General features: G+C 51.6%; 4 protein-coding genes across 5 annotated transcripts; 2 read left to right on the top strand and 2 right to left on the bottom strand.

The window, feature by feature from the left end:
* Positions 1-171: 171 nt before the first annotated feature.
* On the bottom strand, positions 172-6,144 carry TIRAP (TIR domain containing adaptor protein). 2 transcript variants are annotated; one of them, XM_065652066.1, is made up of 7 exons: positions 6,001-6,144; positions 5,688-5,764; positions 2,134-2,207; positions 1,842-1,900; positions 1,625-1,664; positions 745-1,311; positions 172-640 (listed from the first exon to the last, which is right to left on the bottom strand). In XM_065652066.1, exons 5-7 carry the CDS (start codon positions 1,629-1,631, stop codon positions 597-599), a joined length of 618 nt encoding a protein of 205 aa, XP_065508138.1. In that variant the 5' UTR covers positions 1,632-1,664; positions 1,842-1,900; positions 2,134-2,207; positions 5,688-5,764; positions 6,001-6,144; the 3' UTR covers positions 172-596. The 2 variants fall into 2 exon arrangements, with proteins under 2 accessions (XP_065508138.1, XP_065508139.1); XM_065652067.1 differs by lacking the exon at positions 1,842-1,900.
* On the top strand, positions 2,502-5,355 carry LOC135998724 (cryptochrome-2-like). Its single transcript, XM_065651886.1, has 10 exons — positions 2,502-2,707; positions 3,431-3,625; positions 3,704-3,822; positions 3,909-4,054; positions 4,145-4,285; positions 4,368-4,535; positions 4,615-4,755; positions 4,823-4,974; positions 5,035-5,219; positions 5,288-5,355. The coding sequence occupies exons 1-10, from the start codon at positions 2,502-2,504 to the stop codon at positions 5,353-5,355; spliced, it is 1,521 nt and encodes a 506-aa protein (XP_065507958.1).
* Positions 6,145-6,316: 172 nt separating the features above from the next.
* Positions 6,317-11,825, top strand: FAM118B (family with sequence similarity 118 member B). The gene is made up of 9 exons (XM_065652055.1): positions 6,317-6,376; positions 6,763-6,797; positions 8,402-8,479; positions 9,364-9,616; positions 9,818-10,045; positions 10,585-10,713; positions 10,900-11,185; positions 11,371-11,424; positions 11,503-11,825. Exons 3-9 carry the CDS (start codon positions 8,409-8,411, stop codon positions 11,514-11,516), a joined length of 1,035 nt encoding a protein of 344 aa, XP_065508127.1. The 5' UTR covers positions 6,317-6,376; positions 6,763-6,797; positions 8,402-8,408; the 3' UTR covers positions 11,517-11,825.
* A 112-nt stretch (positions 11,826-11,937) lies between these two features.
* Positions 11,938-17,555, bottom strand: SRPRA (SRP receptor subunit alpha). The gene is made up of 14 exons (XM_065652053.1): positions 17,353-17,555; positions 16,765-16,848; positions 16,045-16,208; positions 15,796-15,956; positions 15,530-15,680; positions 15,059-15,212; positions 14,675-14,781; positions 14,416-14,534; positions 14,248-14,334; positions 14,001-14,173; positions 13,276-13,489; positions 13,032-13,195; positions 12,832-12,930; positions 11,938-12,760 (listed from the first exon to the last, which is right to left on the bottom strand). Exons 1-14 carry the CDS (start codon positions 17,476-17,478, stop codon positions 12,632-12,634), a joined length of 1,932 nt encoding a protein of 643 aa, XP_065508125.1. The 5' UTR covers positions 17,479-17,555; the 3' UTR covers positions 11,938-12,631.
* Positions 17,556-17,573: the final 18 nt, after the last annotated feature.

The following is a 17,573-nucleotide window of genomic DNA, read 5'->3' as shown; positions in this document are numbered from 1 at the left end:
CCGCGGGTCACTTTTGAGCGCAGAATTTTGGGGGACGACCCCCCCAAAAAGCCAAAAAACTGCCTCCGCACACAAAAGCGGAGCCCACACACGCCTTAGGGATCACCCCCCACACCATTTGGGGTCACTGACCCCCCAGGTTCCTTCCAGACACACAGAAAACAGGATTAATAAATCCCAAAATGTAAAATTTCTGCATTTTTAGTCCAAACAAACACGTGCAAAGACACCACCATGTCAGCTTAGCAGGAGTCTGACCCCCACAAGACCGCTCCTTGCCTCCATAAGAAGCTTTGAAGCCCCCAGACCCACCCGATGTCAGAGCTTAGTGTTGTGTGACGAGCAGTAGGGACATCCCTGTCCCCACCCAGGGGGTTGTGGCCACCGAGACGGTGACACCATCACCAGGACACGGCACCTCCACCTTGTTGTCTGCAAAACGTTGTGTGGCGACCTGTCTTCGCTTCCCAGGTCGGGGACAAAGTGGAACCAGAGGTCCGTCAGGACGTGGTGACATCCAGATGACGCGGTGACATCCAGATGACGCGGTGACATCTCCAAAACGCCCGTGGGGACACCTCATCCCACTCTTGACGCTACTCAGTCCCGCTCACAGAGCTCCGGCACAGCTCCTGGAGATCTGCAGAAGAAAGAAACAAGCCATATTAGCAACCAATTAATTCACAAACCAACTACTTAAATATAGAATTCGGTCCCTGGAGTAACATTTTTGGGGACACTCACAGCGCAGCACAGTGTCCCTGATCCGCTGGAAGCCACTTTCCTTCAGCGCCATGTAGATGTAGTAGAGGTTGCGCAGCTCCTTGGGATAATCCCGCCGATCCACATCCTTCAGCACTGGGATGGCGCGGCCGTCAGCTGCTGGCGCCTCGACCAGTGCCTGGTGCATCTGGTAGCGGCACCACGGGTCCCCCAGGAACCCTGGCGTGATGAGCATCACCCACGTGTGACTATTTTGCACAGCGTCGCACAGTTCCGTCACCACCGCGCTCCCCGGCGCAGCGTCACGCGGCTGGAGGAAGCAGCGGAAGCTTTCGGGTTGTCCCTCCAGGTAGGACACGAGTTCCGACACCAGCTCCAGGTCCCCGGCGCTGTGACAGATGCAAACGTCGTAGCTCTTGGCCCAGCGTGCGCTGCCCGCTGCGCTGATGTCCGGGACGGGGGATGGACGGATGGACCGGGGCAAGGAAGCAGGGCTCCAGGAGGAGGAGGAGGAAGGGGAGGATGAAGAAGAGCGGGTGCTCTCTGCTGAGCTGGGCTTGGGTTTGTGTAGGAGCCGCCTAAACCAGCCTGCGGGGTTAGAGAGGTCACGGTGAGATTTGGGGAGGCCACGGTAAGATTTGGGTGGGCTCACCGCACTCCTGCGGTCCCCCCAAGGGGTTTGTGTGACACCTCCAGATGTCACCGTCACCCCAAAAACACACACCAGCCCCTAAAACCCACCTGACACCCCTGGGTAGCCTCACGTTTGGGAGGGGACGCGAGGGGGAGATAAGGGGATGCAGGGGGCGAAAAAAGGGACATCGGGGGAGAAAAGGGGATGCGATGGAAGGGACAGAGCCAGATGGTTTGTCCCTCCCGCACTGCCAGAACCCCCACTCACCAGCCATAATGGGCAGTCAATCGCTGGCACGAAACCGCTCCTGCAGCACAACAAAAAGGATAACTAATTAAATTAGGAGCGCGGGAACCACCCCACAGGGGTCTCAACCCCAAGGCCCCAGCAGGTGACACCACAGGGACATCCAGCACCAGGGCGCTCGCCCCAAGAGCGGAATTTTCAGCAAATTTTCCCTAAATTCGCTGGGAAGGACACGCACCTGCAGCCGAGAGCCAATGGGTGGGAAAGAGCTTCATTCCCGGCAGCAGGGAAAGGATCCTGTGGAGGGGACAAATTGGGATCGACTGGCAGTTTTGGGGCACCCGGACCTTTCTCTAGGGGCACCTTCTGAAATAAAACCACCCCCAAGTCACACTAAAGCTTTTCCCTGCGGCAAAACGCCAGCAAGACCCCGGCACACCCGCAGAAACCGTGTTCACCGCTACTTAGTCATAGCAAAAAGCTTGAGTGGTGAAAATTTGCGGGGGGGGGGAAATTTGGGGGATGCCTACCCAGGGTGCAGGATTCAGGCAGTGGGATGCACCAGCTCCGGGGTTTGGCGAGGAGGAAAATCTCCCAGGAGCGCCTAGGAGAGATAAGACGCAGCACGTTCACTCTGAAGCCTATGTGATCCGCAGCAAATGGCACAGCTGAGCCGTTCTTCCAGCTTCCCCATCCGGGAGTGGTTCCCAAGCCGGCCCGCCCCCCCCCTACATCCGCCGTCACCGGCTCAGCGTCACCGCGCCCAGCCCTTGCCAGCATGCCCGGACCCGCGTCCCTCCCTTGTTTTATAACCACATGCCAACGGGTCCATCTCTGCTAATTTTATGAGTTAAATTTACCAAATAAAGTGGTTTTTTTCCCCTATTTTTTCACAGCCATGTCGCACAGCTCCATCCACTGGTTTCGGAAAAGCCTCCGGCTGCATGACAACCAGGTGCTGCTGGCAGCAGCCACTGATTGCCATCGCTTTTGTCCCCTCTTCGTCCTCGACCCCTCCAGCCTCCCTGCCGGCACCAACGCTCGGTGCTTCCTCCTCGAGTCCCTGTGGGATTTGGACCGGAGCCTGCGAGGCGTGGGCTCCAGGTGAGTCACGAGGGGGTTTAGGGGGGTCTCAGGGGGTTTGGGGGCTCTAAAGGAGATTTGGGGGGGTCTTGAGGGCTCTCAAGGGGGTCTCAGGAGGATTGGGGGGGCTCTTGAGGGGGTTTGTGGGGCTAAAGCAGATTGGGGCGGGGCTTGAGGGCTCTCAATGGGGTCCCAAGGGGATTTGGGGGGCTCTTGAGCAGTTAGTGGATTTGGGAGGGTCTCGAGGCAAGTTTTGAGGGGTTTGGGGACTCTAAAAGGGATTTGGAAGCTCTTGAGGGGGTCTCGGGGGATTTGGGGGGATCTTGAGGGGGCTTGGGGACTCTAAAGGGGATCTGAGCACTCTCAAGGGAGTCTCAAAAGGGATTTGGGGAGGGTCTCGAGGTGGCTTGGGGGCTCTTGAGAGTATTTGGGGGGCTAAAGCAGATTTGGGAGGGTCTCAAGGGCATCTCAGGGGGACTTGGGGGTGGTCTTGAGAGCTATCGATTGGATCTTGAGGGGATTTGGGGGGTTAAACCGAATTTGAGACGGTCTCAAGGGACCTCAGGGGGATTTAGGGGGGGTCTTGAGGAGGTTTGGGGACTCTAAAAGGGATTTGGGGGGTTCTCAAGAGCATTTGGTGGCTCTCATGGGGATTTCGGGGGGGGTCTCAGGGGACTTGGGGCTCTCAAGGGGATTCGGTGGGGGGTTTGAGGGGCTTTTGCGGGGACATAGGTGCCCCAGCAGGCTGTTTGTGGCACGGGGCAGCCCCGAGGCCGTGTTCCCCGGCCTGTTCCGCGCCTGGGGGACGACACACTTGACCTTCGAGGCGGCCACCGACCCCGCCTCCCGCCGGCGCGAGGTGGCCGTGGCTGAGCTGGCGGCCCAGCATGGTGTCGAGGTGACCTGGGGGGCACCCCACACCCTCTACGACACCCATAGGTGGGTGCCTGGGGCCGTCACTCATGGTAGGGGGGTCCAGCGCTGGTGAGGAGCGCATCCCTAATTCTCCCACTGCAGAGTCCTCACGCTGAATGGTGGCAAAGCACCCCTGAGCTACAAGCAGCTGCAGAACCTCCTGGCAGCACTCAGACCCCCGGAGAAGCCAGTCCCGGCGCTCACACGCGACCATCTCCAAGGTGAGAGCTTAAAACACAAAACCGGGTCAGCACCTCCCTCGCCGTTCACTCTGGAGCGGAATAATGGCAGCCGCACAACTCCCCAGGCTGCTGCACCCCGTGTCACGACGCAAATTTCAGGGTCCCCACCTTGGAGGAGCTGGGGAAGGACCCTGCTGAGGATGGTCCCCACCTCTACCCCGGCGGGGAGACGGCAGCGCTCGCCCGGCTTGATGCACTTATGGAAAGGACAGTCGGTTCTCACCACCCATCAGCTTAATTTTGGGGCTGCTTCAAGTCCCCCCCCATCCCAAACCACAACCCCAGTGCGTTTCCAATCCAGGCCTGGGTGCGTGGCTTTGAAAAGCCAGAGACGGCGCCCAACTCGCTGAGTCCCAGCACCACTGTCCTCAGCCCTTATATCACCTTCGGCTGCCTGTCCATCTGCACCTTCTGGTGGCGGCTGGATGGAGTGTACCAGGGGGTGAGGCGGCGTTTTTGGGGTGCGGGGGTAAGAGAATTACCCTGGAGAAGGGGTGAAGGGCTGATCCCACCTCCCCTGGCAGCGGCAGCACTCCCAGCCCCCCGTTTCCCTGCATGGGCAACTCCTCTGGAGAGAATTTTTCTACATCACTGGCACCAACATCCCCAATTTCGATCAGATGGTCAGTAACCCCATCTGCCTGCAAGTCGAGTGGGACAACAACCCCCAGCACCTCCACGCCTGGAGGGAGGTATTTCCCTTGGGGAGAAACCCCGAGTTTGTTAAACCGCCCAAAAATTGTCCTGTTTAACGCCAACACTGCACGGCAGGGCCGCACAGGCTTCCCCTTCATCGATGCCACGATGACACAGCTGCGAAACGAGGGCTGGATCCACCACCTTGCCCGACACGCTGTCGCCTGCTTCCTCACCCGCAGAGATCTCTGGATCTCTTGGGAAGAAGGGCTGAAGGTCAGGAGGCGCCTCCTAACACCCCTTGGGGTTTTGGGGACCCCATGTCACTGCGGTGCTCCCGCAGGTTTTCGAGGAGCTCTTGCTCGACACCGACTGGTCCCTCAACGCCGGGAACTGGCTGTGGCTGTCAGGCAGTGCTTTCTTCCACCGCTATTTCCACATCTACTCGCCCATCGCCTTTGGCAAGAAGACGGACAGGGACGGCGCGTACACTCGGTAGGTACAAACTCAAAGCTGTGCGAAACATGGGGGGTGGTTTTGACCCCCTCGCCGTAGGAAATACCTTCCCGTGCTCAAGGATTTCCCCGCCAAGTACATCTACGAGCCCTGGAAGGCGTCACGGGCCGTGCAGGAGCAGGCAGGCTGCCTGATCGGCACCCACCACCCCCGGCCCATCGTGGAGCACAGGGCAGCAAGCAAGATGAATGTGGAGCGTATGAGGGCAGCGCGTGCCTTAAAAGGTAATGACCCCCCCAAAAGGTACCAAATCTCCCCCGCGGCTCTGCCCAGTTGCCTTCTTCTCCTCCAGGCGCCCAGCAGGAGCCACCATCCAGCCCTAAATCACAAAGGAAAAAGCCCAAGATCGAGCAGCACTGAGTCCTGAGGGGTCCGTCACTGCTTGTCATGTTCTGACCCTCCTTTAATTAATCCCCTCCCCAGTCTTGTCCTGGGATGGACGATTTTGTTGCTGCCACCATCACAAAAATCAGCTCCATATACCTGGAAATCAGCTCCATATATCTTGAAATCCACCCCATATACCACAAAAATCAGCTTCATATACCTGGAAACCCCCAAACTGCCATACCCCAGAGGCACAAACCCCTTGAGCGACATCCCCGCTGCATCCACCTCCGCCTTGGCTACAATAGAATCCTTATTAAAAAGAAGAGGGTAATTAAGAAAGCACAGCTGGATTCGCAACCCACCGTGTTGAAATCCCTTGGCGGCACGAGAGCGTTTCAGTTACAGTCATCATGGGCAAGACTGCGGCGTATTCGATTGCCTGTGGGGAATATTAGGAAATGGGTTGAGTACAAGGCAAGGGGACAAAATAGGGCTAATCTGTCTCTAAATACACTATCAATACAAAGTGACACACGGATACCCAGAGAGACAGAGAACAGCTTCTCCTCCTGAAAAGCCCTGAATACACCCAAACCCCTCCACACAGAGTTGCAGAGTCCAAGCACCACTCTTAGCACCTCACAGGCTGGGAGACACCACTGCGAGGACACAAACCTGAGCAGAGAGGCAGCTCGAGGGAAGAACTCCAGAAAATAAGGCCCCTGAGGGGTAACAGGCCCCTCGAACAGGACGGTCCGGGCTTTGGGCCCCTCACAGCACTGCCTGACAGGCGGCGCCACACAAACCACCATCCCCGCCGCGCCCACGCCGCTACTACACTGCGCGTGCGCCCGCTGCCTTTTATACCAGTGCGAAGCATCGCGAGAATACTGCCGAACTCCCGCGCGCGCGCTCTTCGCTGCAACCAGCCAATGAGAGGGCGGGGCGGAAAGGAGAGAGAGCCAATCCCATCCCGCCGTCCGGCGTTAGGGGCGGGGCGAGGCGCGGCGGCCGGGCGTCTCCTCGTGGGGCCGGGCGCGTTGGGCGCCAGGTGCGTGCGGCGCGCGGCGGGGGCGCCGTCGCCATGGCGATGGCGGACTGGGGAGGGGGGGGAGGCGGTTGCCATGGCGACGGTGGGATGCGGCCGCCATGACCGGGAGGCCCAAAGGCCGCGGTGGTCGGCGGGGATCAGCGGGGACTCTGTCCCATCAGCGGGGGCTGTGGGGCTGCCCGGGGGGCGAGGGGGTCAGGGGTGAGCCCGAGGAGGGCGAGGGGCCCGGGGGGCGGCCGCGTTATGGCGGCGGGGGCCGTGGGGGCCTAGTCCCACCTCGGCGGGGCCGCTCTGCGAGCCCCCTCGGCACCGTCACCCTCTTAAAAAAAACATTTTCTTGGACGTTTTCCCACATAAAAAGGAGCCTGTTCTTTACTTTCCCCCAGGTTTAGCGTGAGAAGGGGCACGGCGGAGGGGAAAGGTAAGTCCTGGAGGCTCCGGTGCAAGTTTGTGGGGGTACAGACCCCATTTCCAGGCTTCATTTTATAATTTTTCTTATTTCTCATGAAGCCGCTGGGAGTCCAAACATCAGGAAGAACCGCAGCGCTAAATAAAAAAACCTCTGATGTGTTTTGACTCGTGGATCTTGTGTTCATAGTGTCAGCACGCACAGGAGCCAGGTTTGGGTTTCCTCGCCCGTTAAATTGCTGAGGTTTGGGCCTTTTTAGGACAATTTTGATAAGCCTGCTCCAATTATCGTTCCCACATGGACGGATAAAGCTTGGGAATCAGCCAAGGGTGGCTCATTAACATCCTTTTGGATTCTTCTCACTGAAACATAGTGGATTTTAAACTATAATATTCATCTTATCCCAGCATCTTAAAACCACTTAATTTAAAAGGGAGATGTGAATTACGCCCTTGCTGGTGGTTGTTCACAGCACTCCAAGCTAAAAATAATTGATGAGCAATTAATTTGTGCTTTCTTCTTTATTTTTAAATTAATTTGAAAACATTTCTTTCCTGGGATATTTCTGCAGGGTGAGGTCTGACGTTGACTGAGCAGCGTAGTCCCGTTCTGTGGGGTTTTTAAGAATTATTTATATGTATATTATATATATATATTATAAATATGCACCCAAGCGTGAGCCTCAGCAATAATTTGGCATATCCTTTGTTTTGGCGTTTGGTTTTAGCTGCGATACTTTGTATTTCGGGTGTTTTTGCAGCTCAAAGTGTCTTCCTTATGTTACATATAAAATAATTGTCGTTAAGAGAAATAAGCACTTTTCTAAAGATATAAACCAACTAGATATTATTTCTGATGTTGTTTTTATTTTGGCAATCTGTATTAAATAGAAACTAAGGTTGAAGTTCATGACACTAGACAACCATTTCTTGGTAACTATCATTTCAAAAGCTGATTTATTTTTTTTCCTCAGTTCAAAATTATTTTTGAAATGTCCTTAATGCTTTAGAGGCACTTAAAAATTGAATCGATGGCTCCGTTTCTGCTATTTAAAGCAAAACGGGAACAGTTCTCAGGCAGGTGAACAAGCCCATGTGGTATTTTATGTATAAACAGGTCTGATATTTGACACTTAGCTGATAATTCACAACCTGAAACTAATATAACTTTCTTTCCTTTTTAATTTTTATTTCGGAGAGGACTGTGTTTGCCGGCAAATCTCTTGTATTTTACATCTTGAGTTTTTGGACATAAAATTTGGTTTCTGCACACTCTAAGGTCACATTGGGCTGGATGATCCTTCTCTCATCCCCGGGGAATTAAATTCTCTGGGTGGCTTTTCATAGCCAAGAAAAATCCTTTATTTTTTTGAGCAGTTAAGGAAGGGGATGAGAGTCACGGGGGCAAAGTTCAGAACGAAAAAAAAAGCGCGATTTTCAGCCCAAAGGTGATCTCACCAAGATAATAAAAGCTGGTGAAAAAGCTGGCTCGACAAAAACCTGCGGGCTGTTCCACGTTGTGTTGCATATATATAATATAATATAATATAATATAATATAATATAATATAATATAATATATATATAGACTTTGCTCGTGGTGATTTATCTCCTACAGAAACTGGATGGCGTCTACGCGCAGCCTGGGGAAAGAATCATTCCTGGAAGATGGAATGCCGCCTGCAAAAAAGCCCAGGTAAATTTAATTATCCTCCAATTAATTTCTCCTAATGAGCGCTTTTTCTGTAAACCCCACGTCGTTCCTTAGAGAGACATTACGGACAAGCCCTGTAATTGGTATTTTCCTGCGTGGAATAAAGGCTCTAACACCCAAAACACGCTTTTAGGGGTTTTTTAAGCTCGTTACGCACGATTGCACAAAAAAATGGTTTTTACTGCTCTGCCTCCCTGTTTTAGGTGGGTGTTAAGCCCAGCTCAGGTCCTGCCCAGGCTTAAGGTCATGTCGGATGCGGTGGTTGTGCTTCTTGAGTTGGACAGCAGTTTCACAGCAAATAATTTTCTGCATGGAAAGGCTAAATATCTCAATTTTGGAAGCTCCCCATACTAATTAATTGGTCATAATAATATTATAATTACAAGCAATTTATTATTAATAATAATAATTAATTGGTCTTTTTATAATTCTCCAAGCGGCAACTTGAGCATGATGCTAATTTGGGTCGTATCGACGCTTCTTCCCCTCCAGGCTGGGCTCAGAAATTAAGGCACCGTCTTACAAACAAGCTACTAATTCATCTAGCAAGTCATCCCCCACTAATCTGATTTATTTATGAGTTATCATTTTGGATTTCAGTCTCTGGTTGTGTTTTTATACAAGCTCATTAGCACAAATATTGATTCTTTGTGTGCGAAGCTTGCAGTCCCAAATTTAAACCCATTTATCACAGTGAAGACCTTAAAAAAAGGGTTAACTCGTCTTTTTTTGCACACAGGGAGAGCAAAACTCCATCGGTGCGCTGTCGCTTTCCTTTCCCCTTCTTGTGTTTGCAGATGAAAAATAAAAAACTCTCTTTTTCACAAGATTCTTTGTATCTGGGCTTCCAAAACTTGGCCTTGCAGGAAGCTCTTGCCAAGCCTCAAAACTAAGAAGCCCCAAGAACTCGTCTTGGTGATCGGGACAGGGATCAGTGCTGCAGTTGCTCCCCGCGTCCCAGCATTGAAATCATGGAAAGGTTTAATCCAGGCGCTCTTGGACGCCGCCGTCGACTTCGATCTGCTGGAGGATGAAGAGAGCAAACGGTTCCAAAAGTGTCTCCAGGAAGACAAGAACTTGGTGCACGTCGCCCACGACCTTATCCAGAAGCTGTCGCCAGTGAGTTAATGGTTGTTCGGCTGGAAATATTCAATACGCACCTCCAAGTTTTCAAAAAGAGCCAAATTTGGTTCTCCAGCATGCCCCAATCTCCAAAAATTGCTCTGTCTTTGAGAAATATTTGCGTAGTTTTTCATCAAGTTTGCCACAAAACTTGATTAAAAAAACCCCGACTCTGATCTTAATCTCTCCCTTCCTCAGCGCACGAGCAACGTTCGCTCCACCTTTTTCAAAGACTGTTTGTACGAGGTGTTTGACGACCTGGAATCAAAAATGGAAGATTCCGGGAAGCAGCTGCTTCAGTCCGTGCTGGATCTGATGGAGAACGGGGCTCTGGTGTTAACGACCAACTTCGACAACCTGCTGGAGCTGTATGCAGCGCACCAGGGGAAGCACCTGGAGTCTCTTGACCTGACTGATGAAAAAAAGGTAAAACATGATTTTTTTTAAATCAGAGCTGAGCTGGGGCATTGTCCTGTTTGTTGTGATTTAATTGCCGTTACACAGACTTGCCATCTTTCCATCATGCATTTTACCAGCGGAGAGTGTCCCGTCCTTATCTTCACTTGTTAAACACGCGCCACATGTGGGCTCTGGTCATTCCGACTTGTTTCTGCGCTTTGCGTTTCCTGCGCGACCTCAACCTATGTATTTAGAGTCTTACAAATAAGTATTTTCATTATTGCAAGCTTAAACGAGCTGAGTAAACTGAGAGCAAACTGTGGCTTTTAGAAACAAACGTCAGTCATTGAGCTCCCTTGGAGCTTCTCGGAGCCTCGAGGGGCCAAGAAATAAAACTTTTTAAGCTTGAGAAATGTGTTGAGATGAAATTTATAGAGTTTTCATCCTTTTTCTGCCGAGTCCGGTGTGCAGACTCGTCATTGACCCAAACGGCGCCGTGGAAGCAATCATGCCGCCCTCGCTAATGTTTTATTTTGGGTTTTTTGGGGTGTTTTTATTTTGCGCAGGTGCTGGAGTGGGCGCAAGAGAAGAGGAAACTGAGCGTCCTGCACATCCACGGCGTTTACACCAACCCTGGCGGCATCGTCCTGCACCCAGCCGGCTACCAGAACGTGCTGCGCAACACCGAGGTGATGGTGAGACCTCCCCCTTCTCTTCTATATCTTTACATCTCCCGCCACCCTGTTGAGTTAAGCGGGCGTAGACTAAGCCGAGCTTAAAGCTCGAGTCTGTAATTTCGTGAAGCGGCTGAGGAGGGGTGGATTCTCTAAGCAAAATTTAAGCTTCACTGTGATTAAGAAGCTCTTTCCCTTTTTTTAAAGCGGGCGATTCAGAAGCTGTACGAAAATAAATCCTTCCTGTTCTTGGGCTGCGGTTGGACTGTCGACGACACCACGTTCCAGGCCCTGTTTTTAGAGGCGGTGAAGCACAAATCCGACCTGGAGCACTTCATGCTGGTGCGCAGGGGGGACGTGGACGAGTTTAAAAAGCTGCGGGAGAACATGCTGGACAAAGGGATTAAAGTTATTTCCTACGGAGACGAATACGCCGATTTGCCTGAATATTTTGAGAGGCTGGCGGGCGAGATAGCCGCGCGGGGACCAACAGGTACATCTGTCTCACTTATTCCGAAAGCTTTAACGTAAAATCTCACTAAAAAAATCATTAAAACGGGGAAAAAGAAGTGGGTTTGCTGGCCAGGTGAAACCCACCGGGTAAAACACACCCAGGAGAACATGGCTGTTGGCACAGGGTTGATTTTCGAGCCAGCCACGCTCTCTGCTCTCTCCTAGGCCAGCCTAAGGATGGACAACAGCTCAACGGCTCTGCTGCTGCCCAAATCAAAGGTAAAATTCTTCCCAACCCCTTTTTTTCTGGCCATTTTGCAGCCGCTCGGGATTTGCGGAGCCTTTTCCTTCCTGCAGGACGCAGCGCTTGAACTCCAGGACCTGAGATGCAGCCAGGGACTCCCTAGGACAGGCCTAAGCCAGAGGCCTGCGCAGTTTAAGCCCGGTCTAGGGGAAGAGGCACAAAACGAACATTTAACATTGCAATTGTCTTTTTAATCACGTTTGCGTGTGCTGGGGGAGCACGGGCTCCTCTAATTTCATATTTAGTGCTTTTATATACTGTACTTTCCATTAAAAGCATAAAACTTGAATTTTCTTTTTTTTTTTTTTTTTTTTACTTAAAGCTCTAGTTTTCTAGTCTTTCTACTGTATTTTGTACGTTGAAGCTTCTATTAAAGCCCCATTCACTTAAATTTTTTGGCTGGCACGTGATTTGCACCTCACACCCGCCCACAGGCAAATTTTCTACACAGAGAACAAAATCTTGAAGTTTATTTCTTTTTTTATATATATATATATATATATATATAAATTATGTCTCTTTAGCAGACAGCATTCGATTTATTGCACTAGAGCACACCTGCGATACAAGAGCTACAAGACATCATCAGAAGAGGTTTGTATTATTCCGCGTAGACCGGGAGCAAGAGGCACTCAAGGGGGGCAGGAAAGCAGCAGGCAGCCACCGTTATCTTCCAAAATTAATTCATTTTTTTCCTTTTCTTTTTCCTAGCAAACACCCGAGGAAACACAATTAGCGCTATTGGACCAAGTTCTCTGGCTCCCGGTGTCCAGGTACCGCGCTCCAGCGTCCCGGTGACGACAAACCGGGGACGTTTAAGGCAACTTTAGCGTTTTTCCCCCTCCAGCCCAGCCCCGTGTTTGGTTTTTTTGGTTTATCAGCTTCGGCGGAGCTGCCACAGTAACAGCAAAAAGCCTTTAAACTCCCCAAAAAGCACGAACAATACAAAGCTCCGGCCTCAGCCTCCCTGCGAGGGAGCCTGTGTCACTTAAAACACAACGAAGGAACCTGGGTAAAGGGGTTTTTTGCTGGATAAAAGGGGTTTTTATCCAAAAAAAACCCCATCCCTTGCGCCCATATCCCTTCATTTGTTCTGCACTACAGGGGAAAGACTAAAGCATTTTCTTCTCGGACATCTGCGAAGAGAAATTTGGTGGGTTTTTAAATTATTTTTTTCTTTTTTTAGGCCTTCATGAGCGCGGCGACCACGGCCTTGGCATTAAGGCTGCGCAGGTCGCAGTACGTCTGCCCGGTGCCGACGAAAACGATGGGTTTGCTTGTGATGTAGGTCATGGAGATGGCGGCACCCACCTGCCGAGGGATAACAAACATTGTTAGGCCACGAAATAATGAACTCAGAGGTGTCCGGGCGATGTCCTTACCTTGTCGTCGATGGTGTCAAACTTGGTGAGGACAATCCCGTCGATGAGCCGTGGCGTCTGCGCCATGGAGTGATCGGCCAAGGCTTTGTTGAACTTGACCTAGAAAAAGCGAGAAGAGCCGAAAAAAATGTATTTTTGGTGGCCAAATCTCCACTAAAACGGATAAAATTTGAGGTTTTTGCTCAAACTTGGGCACCCACCAGCTGATCCACGGCCTCATTGCCCACCAGCGCTTCCCCGACAAACAGCACCAAGTCGGGCGCATTGACGGCGATGAGTTTGGCTAATGCCGTCATCAAGGGCGCGTTGTCCTGCATGCGGCCCGCCGTGTCCACCAGCACCACGTCGAAACCCTGATTCCGTGCTGGGCGAGCAAAAAGACACCATCAAACACTATTTTCTCCCCAAAACGGCGTTTCCCACTGCCATTTTTCCCCAAAATACCATAGGAAATGGCCTCCATGGCGATGCCGGCGGCGTCTTTGCCGTAACCTTTCTCGTAGAGCTGCACCATGGTCCTCCCGCCGTGGCTCTCCGGGGGGTGCAGTGCATTGAGGCGGCGCGTGTGGGTGCGCAGCTGCTCCACGGCGCCTGCCCGGAACGTGTCGCAGGCGGCGATCAGGACACTGAAACCGTTCTCGATCAGCCAGAACGAGATCTGGAGGTGGTTAATAGATTGTTAAAAAAAAAAAAGGCACTTTTAAAAATAAAAAGGGGGGAGCAGGAAAACGGAGAAGCAGGAAAAATGGGGGGCAGGAAAAAGGAACAACCCAAAGCTTCACTTTAAAGGCAACACCAAAAAGAAAAAAGTTGACAATTTCCCAGCAACAAAGGTAGTGAAAAAAAACCAAACCACCTTTTGCTTATTTTTCATTACATAATGAAATTTGCGTGGATTAAGAGCGACAAAAGGAGACTGAAAGGGAAAGGATTACAATATTTTCGAAATTTACAGGGATGACACATTTCTGGCTTTTTTAAAATAGATTTTGTCAAAGTAAAAAGGTTTTATCAGGACATAGGAACCTGTACAGCTTCTATTTGAGGTTTAACGACTTTTAATCCTATTGCAGATGATTAAAATAAGATGCTACTTGCTGTACGACCAAGAAGGTGTCACAAGAGGGAGAAGAATTGTCCCCCCACTCCCCGAGAGGCCCATGTCCCACCTTGGCCAGGTTGGTGGACTTGCCGACACCGTTGACGCCACAGAACGTCACCACATAAGGCCGGTGCTGCCGCTGGGCATCCAGGACGTCACGCAGGACGTCCACGCGGCGCTGGGGCTGCAGGATCTGCACCAGGGCCTCCTGCAGCGCCTGCTTCACTGTCGACGTCACCGCTGGAGACGAAAAAATAATGTGTTGCACCTCGGGGACGCTCCCGAACCTCAAAACCAGGAGCGCGGGGACTTACTGGTGAATGTTCCCATCACTTTCCCTTCAAGCTTCTTCGCCACCGACTCACAGAGCTGCACCGCGATCTCGGCCGCCACGTTTTTCGCTTCGAGGTAGAGAAAGGAAAGTCAGCGATGCCGGGATCCCCGCAAAACGAGCCCGTTGTTGTTCCCCCCTGCACACATACCAATCAAATGATCCTTCATCTTCTCCAGCACAGGGTCCATGTCCTCCCTCGTCAAGCTCTTGGAACCCACCAGCCCTTTCAGCATCCCAAACATTCCCCCCAAGCCACCCTTCTTGGTGCTGCAGAAAAAACATGAAGTTTGAGGAGCAGATCGCATAAAACACGTGAGAAAAAACCACCATGCAGGTGACAAACACACCGATTTGTCCCCAGTCATGTTACCGGTCAGACTGGAAGACAAGTTACGGGAGCCACTCACCTGGTTTTTGAAGGGTTCGGAACAATTTTCTCCTCTTCGGTTTCATCGTCGCTCTCATACTCCAAGTCGTACAGGCGGCCAGGCTCCCGATTTCGATCCCCCAGGGCCTGCGAGAGAGGAAAAAAATGCACCCAAAAAAAAAAAAAAATTAAAAAAATCGGCAACCACTCGCCCCCATCAGGAGTTATCGCAGAAATCTTTGCCACAGGGGGTTGACCCCATCTAGAAAATATCCTATTTTTGCAAAAAAATATGCTCTAAGGAGAAGCTGAGTGCTGCAAATTCGCATTTTTTAGAACTTTCTCAGCCAACCACAGACACTCAGCTGATCCCCAAAATGATGTTTTAGCACAAACACAATGCCCCGAAATTATTTTTTCTTACTGTATCAGGGTCAAATTCCTCCACGGGACCAGGCTCAGTGCTGCCGTTGGTTGCGGAGTTGCTGTAATCGAGGACTTTGGCGTTGGAGTTCCCCAGGTCCCACACTCGGGGCTTCTTCCCCTTCTCCTTCTGCGCCTCTGGCTTTGGAGATTTGCTGGAAAAAAAGAGCAAAAAAACCCCGTTTTGTTCAGTCAGGGAAGCAACAGCAATCGTTTCCTCAGGGTGAAAATTAAATGCCTGGTTTACCCAAAACCACAAAAATTAAGCCTGATTCAGTCAGGGAAGCAGCAGCAACCGTTTCCTTGAAAGGTGTGAAAATTAAAAGCCCGGATTAACCAAAAAAGCCAAACTTATGGCTAAACCTGAGCAATTCAGTCTCCAGAATTAATTTATCTGAATTTTGACCCTGTATCCGACTGGTTTTACCTCAAATCAGGCCCGGCAAAGCCAGGCCTAACTCCCCGGGCTCACCTGGCTCTCTCTCCAGCTTTCATGTGTCTCTTGAAGAACTCCTCCCGGTTTTTCTGCAGGATTTCGTCCTTGCTCAGCTCCTCCCTGTCCCCTGCACCCGGGAGCTGCTTCTCACCCGCCGGCGCTTTCCCTGGCGCCACAACTTCTATTCCTGACGGAAAAAAAAATCCCAAGAGAAGCTCAGAGCAGCGTTTGTGCCTCACAAAACCACCCAAAAATCAAAATATTTATCCCCCGTCATCCCAATCTCACCCCTGTCAGCTCACCTTCTTTTTTAGAACCTTTGTTCTTTTTAGGTTTGACTTTTTCCTTTGGCTTCTCCCCTCGCGTTTCAATCATACACTTGATGGTCTTCTGGGATTTGAGCGACTGTTCAAACGTCTTCATGGCCACGGGAGCGCGGGTTTTGCTGCTCTCCTCGGCCTCCCTGCGGCAAGGCAGCTCGTTAGTCCCAATTTCACCTCTCCCCACCCATCCCCAATTAGAAATTAAATTTAAAAAGCTATTTCCGCTACCGGAGAAGGCGCGTGAAGTCGTCTTTAAAATCAAAAGTGCCATTTAGGAGGGCCAAGGTGCCTTTTTGCTGGAATTCATTGCGGTACTTGTCTCGGAATTCCTTGTGGACGTCGTCTATCAACTTGTCAACATAAGTGAGTGTCAGGATCTTCTGAAACCCCACCTGTAAAATTTTAAAAAACCCACATAATTTAATCAAAGGAAGTGAAAATATCACCATTTGAGCCAAAATTCTTTAATTTCAGCAGGCTTCAAGCTACATTTTTTACTCTGACCTCCCAATTTTTCAGTAATAGAGAGGAAAAACAATGGCACAGATTAAACGGCAACACCAAGAAAATTATTTGACAGTTTTACAGCAACAAAACCACAAAGCAAAAACCCACAAAACCGTCGGCTGATTTTTAGGTACGGAACGAAATTTGTGCGGATTGAGAGAGATCAGGGGAGGCCGAAAAGGGAAAGCGTTAAAATATTTTATAAAGTCATGAAAATGACACGTTTCTGGGCTTCTTTTAAATAGGTTTGGGTCAAAGTAAAGTAAGTTTTCTTAGGATGTCTCAGCCTGTGCAGCTTCTGCTTGAGGTTTAATGAGTTTTAATCCTATCTCAAATGATTCATAAAAGCCTCACGCCTTGGGGAAGCCACTAAATGGATTTTTCCACCCAAACCACACCCGGATACCCCTTTTTGGGGGGGTTTGGGGGGGGGTCGCTTACCACAAACACCAGTTCGAACTGGTTGTCCAGTTTGTACTTGAGCGTGAGGGCTTCATGGGTGAAGGAGTTGCTGCCGCCGCGCTCCTGAGGAGCAGGGGAAAAAAAGCCATTAAAAAAGGGAGGGCAGCAGCGAGGAGAGCCCCCCGCATTGTCACTGTCACCCCCTAAAAATTCATCCAGCCCATCCCCAGGGGTTGGGGGTCCCATCTTTGCTCCCCAAAATGGGTCATTTGCACCCCGCCCACCTATATAAATGGTGTCACACGTGTTCCCCCACCCCTCCCACAGGTAAATGGTCCTGCCCATGTCGCCCTCCTCCCCAAAATGGGTCATTTGCAACACCCCCAATGATCCTGCCCATATCCCGCCCCCCCAAATGGATCAGTTACCCTTTCCAGCCAAGGCAAATGGTCCTGCCCGTGTTTCCCAACAGTCCCCCCCATGGCGGGTGATCTCGCCCCCAGAAACTCCCACCCACCCCTCCCTTCCCGGGGAGCCGGTCCCGGCCACGTCTCCCCCCCGCCTCAGGCCGATGGTTCGGCCCAACCGCCTCCCCGTCCCGGGCGGCCCGGCGGGCCCGGCGCGGACCTGCAGCAGCACGGAGCGGATGAGCGCATTAACGGGGGCGGTGGCGGCGGCGGCGGGGCCTCGCACGCCCTGGAAGCACCAGAGGACGAGCCCGCCCTTGCTGAAGATGGTGAAGAAGTCGAGCATGGCGGCGGCGGCGGCGGCGCCGGGCCCGGCTCCCCGCACACGTCGCACTGCCCGCCGCGCTTCCGCTTCCGCCGCTTCCGCCGCCTTTCCCATTG

Source organism: Caloenas nicobarica, chromosome 26, assembly GCF_036013445.1.
Source record: "Caloenas nicobarica isolate bCalNic1 chromosome 26, bCalNic1.hap1, whole genome shotgun sequence".
In the NCBI taxonomy this organism is placed as follows: domain Eukaryota; kingdom Metazoa; phylum Chordata; class Aves; order Columbiformes; family Columbidae; genus Caloenas; species Caloenas nicobarica.
This window is presented reverse-complemented; position numbering and strand designations above follow the sequence as displayed.